The sequence below is a fragment of the Acinonyx jubatus genome, chromosome B4, assembly GCF_027475565.1.
Source record: "Acinonyx jubatus isolate Ajub_Pintada_27869175 chromosome B4, VMU_Ajub_asm_v1.0, whole genome shotgun sequence".
NCBI classification, from domain to species: Eukaryota; Metazoa; Chordata; class Mammalia; order Carnivora; family Felidae; genus Acinonyx; species Acinonyx jubatus.
This window is the reverse complement of record NC_069387.1, coordinates 47,396,022-47,409,031: the sequence shown is the minus strand read 5'-3', so window position 1 is coordinate 47,409,031 and position 13,010 is coordinate 47,396,022. Positions and strand designations below refer to the sequence as shown.

The window sequence follows — 13,010 nt, the reverse complement described above, 5'->3', positions numbered from 1 at the left end:
GAAAACGAAATACCAATGAGTCTTTCCTCAATTTTACAGTAAAAGTACCAAAAAGCTTTCCCAAGAAAGCAAACAACGAAAGTCAACTCCTTCTGCTCCACAGCTCCCTCCCTCATTTTGGGAGGGTGGAAAAAAAAAGTCCCTTCGCGCCTAGAGCTCCGCCCACTTGCTTGAGGTTTTCAAACAGGTCCGCCGCCAGGCAATATAAGGCTTGGTCTCCAGTCTCGTAGCCCCTAACTTCTTGCTCTTCGGCTTTCGCGATTTTGTGTACTGAAAGGATGTCTGGTCGCGGGAAAGGCGGCAAAGGGTTGGGAAAAGGAGGCGCCAAGCGCCACCGGAAGGTCTTACGGGACAACATCCAGGGTATTACGAAGCCCGCCATCCGCCGGCTGGCCCGCCGAGGGGGTGTCAAGCGCATTTCGGGACTCATCTATGAGGAGACCCGGGGAGTGCTTAAAGTATTTCTGGAGAACGTGATCCGCGATGCAGTGACTTACACGGAGCACGCCAAGCGCAAGACAGTCACCGCGATGGACGTGGTGTACGCGTTGAAACGCCAGGGCCGCACGTTGTATGGCTTCGGTGGCTGAGCAGTCCCGGCGGCTTATCTCCACATTTCTAAAGGCCCTTTTAAGGGCCCCCAGGACGTCAAGAAAAGAGCGAACACTTTGCATTTACTGTGTGAATGTGGAATCTAGACGCAGATCGGTGCATTGGATGAAATGCACCAGCCCGGTGCCCTGAAAGTACCTGTCCCGGAGGGTAGCTGCGGGTTGCAGGCGGCGGGCTTTGGGCTTCCGGAGGGAGGTGTGGGCGGTTAGTGCTTGCAGTAGGGGCCCAGCGCCGCTCGCATAGGATGTAGTTTGGGGAGTGCGGTACCGGGTGGAGACCTCGTTCTATGGTACACATACACACTGGGCTCCTGAGGTGACTTCGGGTTCCATTTGAGGGAAGAATGCATCTCCACTGCAGAAAAACCACGTTTTAGATGTGGCGGTTGGCTTGTAAGCGGCCGAGGCCTCTGTCCCTGAGCCTATATGCAGGATGCTATGCAAATTAGGGCTAGTTGGTGCTGCCTCCGATTGGGTCTGGGGACCACGCGTCAGAGGGGACGGGTCCTCGTCTGTGCGGCACGGTTGCCTGGCCCCTGAGAACGCGGAAGTACAGATAGCGCGGAAAGTGCTAAGTGCGGTTCTAGTGTGGCACGCAGTAGTGCCGCCTTCTGTGAATATTTTTTTTGCTGACGTTTGAGTAGGAGGTGACCCAGTGCCGACGCTGAATAAAGGCGGCCAAGCGCGGGCGAAGTCGAAGGCGGGGCCAAGGCTCGCGGCCTCGGCCAGTGACCAGCTGCAGTTAGCGGCATGGAGCGGGTGAGCATCCCGGCCCGAATGCCTGGCGGTGGTGCTCTGACCCCTGGCCGTGGAGATCCAGGAGTTAGCCGGCAGTGCGGCCAGGGGTGCGGGGCGGCATCGTGCTGCTGTTCAGGAGGAGATAAGCCCTAGCTGTAGAGTAAAAGCCCTTTTCTGAGCCGTCGGCGGGGCTGTGGGTGGGAGATGGACGGAGGCCCGCGTTCTGATAAGTTCGGTGGAAATGGTGGGGGCGAGGTAGCTGTGTAATCGCGGGTCCTGCCCAGTGATTCCGCGGTGTGGCCTGGAAACCCGGAGCATGGGGCGGCTTGTTTGAGGGCGCTTTCCCCAGGCGACTGTAGGATCAGGACCCTGGGGACCCGTCTTTGTGCTGGCCGGCAGGGGCCGCCAGTGGGGCGAGGCGGGAACGGAGCTCACTTGGAAACATTTCTAGTATTCTCCAAGCGGAATCTGGCATTATACCAATTATTGGGGGTCAGGCGCTTTGGAACACTTTGTGTCCCATTACTGCGTTTGATTCCCCAGCAAACTTATGAAGTACTTATTGCTATTTTACAGATGAGGAAACTGATAATGGGGGAGTAAGAATTGGAGGCAAGAATTGAACCGAACCCTGTTAGATCCTGCACCCTTCGGCCTTACCTTTACATGACACTGCTTCTGCCATGGAGGCCTCTTGGCCCTATTTGCTGATATTTCACTTCTAAGTATTTTCCCCTACTCCATAAAGATTGAAGTGTGTTCGTGATTATGGTATTAATTAAATTTCTAGGGTACTGAGACAGTCCCAGAAGCTCAACTTTCTGTAATGCAAATGAAAAAACTGAGTTACTTAAAAGAAACAGCAAAGTCTGGCACACTTTGGTGCCTCTGTATTTGTTGACCGTGAAAGGGTGAATGTAAGTAGGTGGTAGATAGATAATGTACCTATTAGATCTCCAATTTAACATGAATCAAATATTAGGGTGAAGATTAGGACCCCAGTGGGTCATGGATATAAGTATTTGTATGGCAGTTCAATATATCTATTCCTTAAGTATTTAGCTTACTAGGAATTGCTTTTTTTTTTTTTTTTGCTTGTATTTTTGGTGATGGCCTTATTTCTTCCTAACTGCCTAGTAGAATTCACGTTCTCCCTTGGAACATAGCTATTTTTGCTCATGTCTTATGCTCTTTATAAAATATAACCAAATTATTGGAGCACAGGAAATCTTTATATTTGTCTGTATGAGTCCTATGGTAGTACTAGCGGTCCTAAAGTAATCATGTTTTCCAAACCCAAACTGGGTCACATGATTTGAGAATACAATAAAGTATCTGAAATTGGAACTGAGATTTTTCTGAAGTTGACTAATAAAATGCCTTACTGCAGGGGCCTCTGGGTGGCTCAGTTAAGCCGCCAACTTCCGCTCAGGTCATGATCTCACAGTTCATGAGTTTGAGCCCCGCATTGGGCTCTGTGCTGACAGCTCAGAGCCTGGAGCCTGCTTCGGATTCTGTGTCTCCCTCTCTCTCTCTCTCTCTCTCCCTCTCCCCTGGCTCACACACTCTCTCTCCCTCTCAAAAGTAAATAAAACATTAAAAAATTAAAATGCCTACTACAAATGTTTGTTAAAGAAGTTAAAACTTCTCTGTAATGCCTCCCTTAAATGTGAACGGGATGCTGTTGAAATTAGCAAAGTGATCTCTTCTGATTTTTGAACATTTAATGCCTCCTTTGTTCCAAGTACTGTTAAGTTTTGAAGATTCAGAGATAAATAAGCACGTGTCTGCTATCAAGAAGCTTCTATTTTCTGAGTAGACATCGGGAGGGTGGTACACGTGTGGTTTACTCTAATAGAGGGGCATGAATGAGGTGCTGTTGGTGCACAGAACAAATTTTGTCAGGTGTAGGGCTGTCTTCAAAGGTCAGATGGTATTAGAAGGGGAATGCCACACCAAGCTTAGGGAACAAATGTCATGAACAAAGGTCACAGTAGTTCCCAGGCCTGGTGTATTGGGGACCTCCTACTGTTGGATATTTCATTGGTCCTGTGTACTAATCTCTGTGTATTTGTTTAACTGTATTGATAATATTAATTAGAATGTACACTTAAATAGCACTTTATACATTTCAGAAAGCTTTCATATAAGGAGGCAACCTGATAAGTACGAAAAACCCTGGACAGAAAATTGGGTCTTAGATGGTAATTGTGATCTTGTTGCCAAATATCAGTGTGACATTTGATTATTTGGCTTCTCAAGGCTTTGTCTCCTCTTATGCAGGAGTAATACTCAGCCCAGACACACGAGTGTGGAGACAAGCTGACTGTTGTGCCTGGTTTCCCTTCTGATCAGCCAGTGACTATTACCCGTAACCATTTGTTAAATACTTTAAATATCACTCAATTTCTAAGCTGTCTTTTTTGTTCTGGAAACCTTTCATTTTTCATGCATCTAATGTTATCATAGCTATTATTGCTAGTATTCTACATTCAGAAACACTTATTTCCAAGGCTTTTATTTGTAAGCACAAATAAGTAAGCACAAATATGTGTATAAGTAAGAATTTAAAAGTGGGATATAAAACTACATAGAGCACAATATTGATATAGTGAAACACTACAATTAATCTTTCCCTTTACCAACATGTTAACGGTAGTTATTAATGAATACAGGTTTATGATTATTTTAATTTTCATCTTTAGATATTGCTGTATTTTCCGAGTTTTCTACAAGTATAAATACTTTAATAATGAAATCAATATTTTTAAGTATTTTACTTTGAAATGAATTTTCACAAGCATGATATGACCAGAGGATTAATGGGAAGGTTATATAGTGCATATGGAAAGGATACATATACACATGCACATGTGTATGTGTATATTACAAGTCGGAAGAATGTATCATTGACACTACTCTACTATATATGATATTATCTATAGGTTATATATACCTTCCCAAAATAGCTTTGTCTGTATCTCTTACATTTCACATGTAAGGGGTAAGGGTGTAAAGGGATTTCATTTCCTCAATTAGACCTGCCAACTGTTTCTTTGAAAGAAGAGTCCCTGATTTATAGTGGGAGACCCAGAAGGGAGATAAGGATTCTATAGGTAATCATTAACATTTAAATTCTTCCAGGGAATTGTCTTGCTTAAATATTTGATGAAATACGATTTTTGCAGTGGTTTCTAAATTCAGTGGTCAGAGAAAGAAAGTAATTTGGTTACATTCCAGGTTGTGGCCCAAAGGTAATAACTGCTGCCATCCTTTCTCTCAGCTTTACCATCTGTGTCCATTCTCTTTTCTCTTGCTTAGGTGGCTGCAGGCAAAACAGGCTAGTGCCTGTGGATATGTCTGTCCAGAAAGGAGATTAATTCTCTTCATTCAGTCTCCCCTAAGGAAGGAGGAGAAAAGAGCTGTCAAATGCCTCTCTGGACTGATAACTCATAGCTGTGATTACCCTTATCTTCCCACGGAAGTAGCAGCTCATGGCGGTGGAACTGATTCTGCCTCCTTTTAGTAAGCCTGGAAAGGCAATGTCTGATTGCAATTCTGTCTTTAGAATTTGAGGTACGTGATGCCTCTTTATCCACAGCTTGGACTCTAGGTATGAATTCTGGGACAACAAAAGAAGATTCACCCAACATCTGACATCCTCATAAATACTATAATCCACAGATAATTTCTGTTCATAATATGTGTATCTTTAAATATTTTCCATTGGCTCTTATGTCTATATTGGCGGTATCTCTCCCATCCCAGTTTGTGTTTGGAATTGTTTGATGAACCCCGTCTACATATTTATGTCTATGTGGAGGTTCTTGAAGGATCCTGGATAACTGCTCCATTTCCTACCCTCAAATGTAACTGGTTTATTGAATATTCTCAACTCAGGAGACAAATGTGAAAACTTCATCCATTCTCTATCAGATCTCTCCTTTAACCTCATGATATCTTGAAAAGATTCCATTATGTTTTGGTCACTGTCTCAGTTATTAAAAGTCAAATCTGCTTAAAGTTTCAATCTCTTATTCAGTATAAAAAACTTTTTCTTCCTCCATGGCTGACTAGCTCTAAGCTCAATAGATGTGGAGTGGGGAGAGGATGGTTTGTACTTTCACTTCCCACTATAAAACCTGGCATCCAGAGGGGCCCCTTGTCATGAGCCTAGAGCAACGGGAAAATTTCAGGAAGCATCATGCCACATGTAGTAGCTTTGGGTAAGTCCCTTAACAAATCTGAGTTTCATTTTCCACATCTATAACATGGCAATAACAGCTCTCAGGATTTTATGACGGTTAAAAGGGATGATATAGGCAATATATGGCAGGTTGCCTGACACTTATTATACATTTACTAAATGTTGGATGTTACCATTATGATGATAAACACCTACTCATTCCCCATCCCTTAACCAATGACTTGTGTCCTTTTAGGCCTGACCTTGTTTGGAAGTTCTGATTAGCTTATGAGGGACTGAAAGTAAAATCTGTTCCTCTCTGACACCTTTTTGATTCCTCTTTAATTTTCCCTAAATCACTGTAGAAATATTTATTTCATTTTGGACCTCTTTATATTTTCAAAGCAAAATCTATTATTTCATCTATTCCTTAAAACACCTCTTTAAGGCTAGTGTGCAAGTGTCACTCTTGTTTTTTGTAGTTTGGCAGACTCATGTCCCTTGAATAATTATTCAAATTGCTGTAGCCAGTTAGTGGTAACATTATGCCTAAAACCCAGGCTGCATGACCTCTGCTTCCCAAAAGATATAAATGTCACATATTTATACTAGTGTCCCATATACTTCTATATTTGTAATTAGATGTTTCCACTCTGTAAATGTTGATGGGACATACTCAAATTGGGTCAGGAATGTAATTGTATACTGGTGTTTGATAAGAATTCTAGGAGTGAGTGATAATGTATAGATAGTATAATGACCTCATAATTGTTAATGTGGTTGAAGATTAGGCATTATAAAAGTTGAAGCCCTTCTGAGTTTTGAACAGCATGAGTTCATTGTTAATAAATTATGCCTAACCTTTACTGTAACAAATTTAAAGACAGTATTAAGAAAAACTAGCAATCTTGCTACCCAGCGGAACTATTTTCATTTTTCATCAGTACCTTTGTGATGATAATTTTAAGTGTCAACTTGATAGGGTCAAGAAATTTGACCAAATGTTATTTTGGATGTTTCTGTGAGGATGATTTTTTTTGTGGATGAGATTAGCATTTAAATCAGTAGACTTTGCCCATAATGTGGGCAATCAGTTGAAGGTCTTAATAGAAGAAAGACTGCCTGAATTCTGCCAGCAGACAGGTCTTTGAGCTTGAACTGCAACATCAGACCTTCTTGAGTCTCCAGTCTGCTGGCCAACCCTTAAGATTTTGAACTTGCCAGCCTGCATAATCATGTAAGCCAGTTTCTTAAAATAAATTTCTCTCTCTTTCTCTCTAATTTATAATATAATATAATATAATATATATGTATGATATTATATATTACATTATAATAGTTTATAATGTAATATATATTTATAATATATAAATTTCATAATATATATACTTTTTACATATAACCTCTCTCTCTCTCTCTCTCTATATATATATATATGGATAGACAAAACTTGTCTTTGTATATGCGTATGCGTGTGTGTGTGTGTGTGTGTGTGTGTGTGTGTGTGTGTATACATATATATTCTATGGGTTCTGTTCCTCTGGAGAATCTTGACTAATACAACCTAATATGTTGTCATATTTACACATGTTTTACTATGAGTTAGCATACTGTTTTGCATTTTTCTTCTTCTCTTAACTTATACCTATATGTAAAGTTACATGGGTAAATAACGATATCTGTAAATTACCTTAATCTATGTACAAATGTTTTTCTCCACTGTCTTTTTCTCTTTACCCTAAATACGTATTATTATATATATGATATATATGATAAATATATATATTATATATAAATATCTATATTATATATAGATATAGATATATATATTATATATATTTCTCCATCTCCTTTGTCCTCAACCTGACTTCCCTCTACACCTAACCTTGGATCTTTTCCTGCACTTAAATGCCAAGTGTTCTGAGATACAGTCTATATTGATTGCCTCTACTTCTTCAAATCACTACTTAACCAAATTTAAAAACCTTCACCCTCACACTATACTGAAACTACTCTTAAGTTATCAATCAGCTAATTATAAAAATCCAATTTTGTAACTTTTTTTCTTATTATAAAAGCAGTGCTTATTTAATAGGGAAACAATAGGATATAGAGAAAAAGCAAAGGAAACACATTTATTTTTTAAAGGAAACACATTTTTAAAAACTCTCCTGAGTCCTGCCTTCAGAGGTCATCACTGTCAACGTTTTAGTTTATATTATAGTATTATGTGCAAATATTATATTCACATGTAACTGTATTATATTTGGGGGTACTTTTAAACATTTATAAACAATCAGAAAATCAGGATGATAGCATATATATTAGTTTAATATTTGCTTTTTAAACTTGTCAACATATCAAGAATATTTTCCATTAACTGTTTTTCCACGTGACTTTTATTAGATGTTGTACAAACACACCATGATTTATTTAACCAATTTCTCACCATTTGACATTTTGTTTGTTTCCTTTGGGAGCTATTATAAATAATGCTGCAAAAAATATTGTTGCACATAAATCCTATGAACATATCTGATTATTTACTTAAATATATTCCTAGAGGTAGAATTTCTAGGTGAAGAAAAATGCACGACTTTTGAAATATGTGGCTCCCTGCCATGGAGAAATACTACACCCCTTTGAAACTCTCCCATATCTAAATGGGAGATTTAGAAGTGCCCATTTCTCCATGCTCTTATCAACCCTGAATAGTATCATATTTTTAGAACTACCATTGTTTCGTATGAAAAATGGTATTCTGCTTTTTCATCTGAAAAAGATGCAAAATATGTCTCGGTAAGTATTTGTTGGATTAATAAATGAATTATTATGGAAAGATTGACTACTTGTTCAGATATCAATAGGTCATTTGGATTTTCTTTTTTGTGACTTTTCGGTGTTTGTTGTCTACCCTTTCATTTCCAATATGAATGTTAGTGTTTTTGAAATCGCTTTAAAGAATCATTTTACATATTAGAAATATGATCACTGGTATACCAATTTTTTCATCTATATTTTTCCAATTTCTCCTTTTCCTTTTTATTTTAATTTTTTAAATGTTTATTTATTTTGAGAGAGAGAGAGAGAGAGTGAGAGCACAAACAGGGGAGGGACAGAGACAGAGACAGAGAATCCCAAGCAGGCTCCAAAATGTCTGTGCAGAGCTCAATCTCATGAATTGTGAGGTCATGACCTGAGCTGAAATCAAGAGTCGGACACAACTGACTGAGCCACCTAAGCACCCCTTTATTTTAGTTTTGAAGAAAACCAAAATTTGAACATACTTATAGACTTTAAAAATTACACAGTTTTAACTAAAAAGCCATAAGACCTGAAACATGATATTGAGTTATGTGAATATAATAAAATAAGTATTGGTTAGTGTTTTGACCTCAGAATTCAATAAAATATTTGCCCCTCCAAATAGCAAATTATGTGTTTGATTTGAGTAGGTGTGGGGGTCTTAGTACATTTAATCTTGCAAAAGGGATAAAGGGAAAGGTGGAACATTTCAGGGAGTCACATCAAAAATCTTATTTTTCCATGTGACTATGTAATCGTGACAAAAGGAAGAGTAGGTGTGCCTGAGAAGCAGGGGAATGGAATGCTTTGGTTTGCTTTGCCTGTAGCATTTTGTCTTTTTCTGGAAACATGAGTCTTTTGTCTTTCACAACCATGTTAGTATTCTCTACTTTTGTGCAATCTCTTTTATTATCTTTATTTCCTCGCTCGTCTTTTCAAATGCGAGTGTTTTTCAACATTCCATCCATCTTGTCTTCTTTTATCTGGTTTAAATGGGTAATATTATTCACAAGTGCATTTTCCAAATTAGCACATTATTTTCTTCCTCCAAACTGCCCCTTATGATAAATTATAACTGTGAATAACATTTTCTATTACAAATGTTGATACTGAACAAATCCAAAACATTTAGAGGCTTATTAATGCAATACAAAATAATTCCTTACTATTATGATAGTCCAATGAGGACGGGTATCCTTGATCAGAAGAAAGCATTCTTTCCTGACTAGATTCAGGTGTGTATGTATGTATGCTTCATTTTTAGTCGAGTGAAGCTGTAGGAAAATCAAAAATGTTCTTTAACACTGATCTGTCTTCTCACCTAAGTAAAACAGAACTTCATGGGACGTGGCTAAATAATGAAGAATAATACTTGTGCATATTGACTCAAGAAATTTCTTCTAGGGGCACCTGAATGGTGCAGTTGGTTGAGAGACCAACTCTTGGTTTCATCTCAGGTCATGATCTCCTGGTTCCTGAGATCAAGCCCCGCCCCAGACTCTGTGCTGATGGCACCGAGCCTGCTCTCTCTCTCTCTCTCTCTCTCTGCCCTTCCCCTGCTCGTGTTCTCTCTCTCTCTCTTTGAGATAAATAAACTTTAAATAAATAAATACTAAAAAAATAAGAAATTTCCTCTAAAACAAAGAGGTGTTTGTTCATGGGCAGATTGTTTATGGGAAATCTTAAAAGAGGACTTGTGGCTTATAAGTGGAGTCAATGGAGGTACTACAGCCATACAATTTTGGGGGGTAATGCCATGAAATCTGCAGAGGTCTAGGATGAAGCTGTTCAATGTAGTACGATTAAAGCTTTGTTTTCTATGAGAGGCTTACTGAAAAATCAAAAAGCAAACTTGAAGGCATGATGATACAGGTTATATGACCACTCTATAATTTACCAAATTTATATTCCACTAGGGAATTCATCCCTGCCATTGCCAACATGCCTAAGTACTTAATCCTTTGGAATATTTAAAGACAGAACTGATAGAATATCAAAAAATAAACCTTTAATGTATATCTATCTAAAAATAAATTCTTTAGAAAACTGTGGGGAGACTTATGATTATTGTTGGGAAAATAGTTCCTGATAATGAAATAATGCCATTGTTATGATGTTTCATTGCCATATACCACTGCCGGAAACTGCACTGCAGTGTTCAGGTCTGGGAAAATCCCAGGTACTGACTCAGAGGAAGAGAAGAAGGGGTGGGGCTATCATTCTTGCAATACATTATAATTTACACACTGATTGTGCATTTCATGTGTGGCAAGCATGATCTTAGACTCCAGGGAAACAAAGTCACGGGTCTCAGGGTCTGTAACATTATATATTATAAAAATGAGTACTTACTAAACTGTTTTATAAATATGACTCCAGAAATATGAAAAAAGTACAGCTATTCAGAAGCACAAAGCATAATAAATTTTGCTGGGAAGAGTGAGGAAAAATATTCTAGAGGATATGTACTCTGTCTCCAATCTAGTCTCCAATGGTGGGACCTGAGCGACTGGACTAGTACAGGAAAAGACTATATCATGACGGTTAAGAAATTTGGGTTTTCAGTTGAAATAATTTGCAAGTTATTTATGAATCATCAGAGAGGGTCCTCTAGTCAAATGTGTATTTTAAAAAGATCCTTTGGGAAGCAATCACAAGTGAATTTGAGAGTGTCAAGATGGGAGGTTACTGCAGTAAATATGATGTCATCACCCAAGAGAAAGGTAAGAACCAGGGAAGGAAGGGTGGAAAATGGATGCGAAAGGGTAAATTATTGCTACATTAACAAGCTAGATTTGACTGGACCTGGTGATAGTCAGGTAAAGGTGGTGAAGAGATGGTAGAGGGATTCTCACACTTGGCAGGGCACCCCTGGTGGTACCATTCACAAGGTGAAGTGGGTGGAGCAAAGGCAGGAGAGCAGATTAGACAAAGGCTGAGGGCCTGGAGGATGAGTCACTTGATAGCACGACAGTCCCCAGACTCCTGATGCACAGTCATCAACGAGGGGCTGAAAAGGGAAGACAGGGACTACGACATACGGATGTATTTGAGGACATTCATTTTCTGCTTTGTGATGCTTCTCTCATGAATAATTTTTTTTTATTTTTTAATATATGAAATTTATTGTCAACTTGGTTTCCATACAGCACCCAGTGCTCATCCCAAAAGATGCCCTCTTCAATACCAATCACCTACCCTCCCCTTCCTCCCACCCCCCATCAACCCTCAGTTTGTACTCAGTTTTTAAGAGTCTCTTATGCTTTGGCTCTCTCTCATGAAAAATTTTAAACTGAAATGGCCTGATAACTATCCACATTTTAAATATCTAAGGAGACTTATCAAAGAACAGTTGTAACTTTTGTATGTATTCGGAGGTGTTTCAATGTATTTGCCAAACAATTTTACTGCTTCTAGTATATACCACATGAGCCAGGTTTTTGGTCAGTTGTCTGTAAGTTTTTAGTAAAATAAAATACATATTGATTGATTGTATCAAATCTTGGAAAATAATATAAAATATGTCAATAACTTTAAGTGATCATGGTAATAACATACAGTTTTTCACATTTTACTAAAAATAAAAATTACTTTATTCAAAAGTTAAAACATCATCGCTTAAGTTGTATCTTTCATGTATTTTTTTTGTTCCTTAGTACTTTGTTCATTGAATAGAATCTGGCAAATTTCTTTTCTATTTTCTTTTCTTCCTCTGTTATTTTTAATATTTCAATGATAGTTTTTACACAGTCTATCATCTTTTTCCAGTTCTTTCAGAGATTTTGATCCAAGTTTTAAGTATTCTCTCTGTGTCTCAAGGACTTTTGCTACCTAATAAACTCCTTTAATATATATGAGCCATCAACACTTGACCTTTAAATAAATCCTCAAAAGTATCATTTATAGACAAGGCAAAAGTACAAAAGCTAGAGATCATTTCATGGTGTGAAATAATCACATTATATTGCATATCTTAGCTTATGGCTACCTTTATATATCTTGTAATACCTGGAAAAAAAGTCTCCAAGCCTGAGAAAGCTGTCAGTGGTCCTTTCTTGACTGACTATAACAAGGGCTTGACTGAACACAGCAGGAAGTGGATCTGTGGAGGATGGTGGACTTGCATGTGGCCTCCACTGTGGACTCTATGGCCATCACCAACCAACAGTTTGGTGCTCTGACTAGAAAGAAGGATAAGAAGGATCTATGGTTCTGGTTGGTGCCTCATCTGATGATGGTGGCAAGTGGAATCCCAGACAATGATAGCAGAATCTAATCTTTCAGAAAAAAAAAATTTTCTTGGGGCGAAAAATCCATTTTTATCTCTATTATATATGTGATCTCTACTATATATGTTATCTCTATTATAACAGATTTAGATAACTTGAACAGTCTTCAATAATTTAAGAAAAAGTATGTATTTAATCTCATTAGTATTCACATGCCTTGTTATAGTGTTGATATTCTATGTAATTAATGTTACTATTATTACTCCATTAATTTCAGTCTGTTTGCTAGCTATTTTCTAGAAGTCCTCATGCAAGTTACAATTTAGTTGGAAAGACAGAAAAAAAACCACGTTACCAAACATAAATATATACAATTGTGATAAATGTTATGAAGGAGATAAGGGATGTGATAAAGACTATTTCCTGGTGGACTTAGGGAGC

The 13,010-nt window shown here is 38.5% G+C and overlaps 1 protein-coding gene across 4 annotated transcripts in view; it reads left to right on the top strand.

Annotated features, from left to right (window-relative positions):
• Positions 1-224: 224 nt before the first annotated feature.
• Positions 225-13,010, top strand: part of LOC106965662 (histone H4) — a 57,852-nt gene continuing 45,066 nt past the window's right edge. For 2 of the 4 annotated variants that reach the window (XM_053225857.1, XM_053225858.1), the window contains exon 1: positions 225-1,370. In XM_053225857.1, the coding sequence (XP_053081832.1) occupies positions 279-590 (312 nt within the window). In that variant the 5' untranslated portion in view covers positions 225-278 and the 3' untranslated portion in view covers positions 591-1,370. The remainder of the gene's footprint in view (positions 1,371-13,010) is intronic. The other 2 variants (XM_053225855.1, XM_053225854.1) reach the window with 2 other exon arrangements.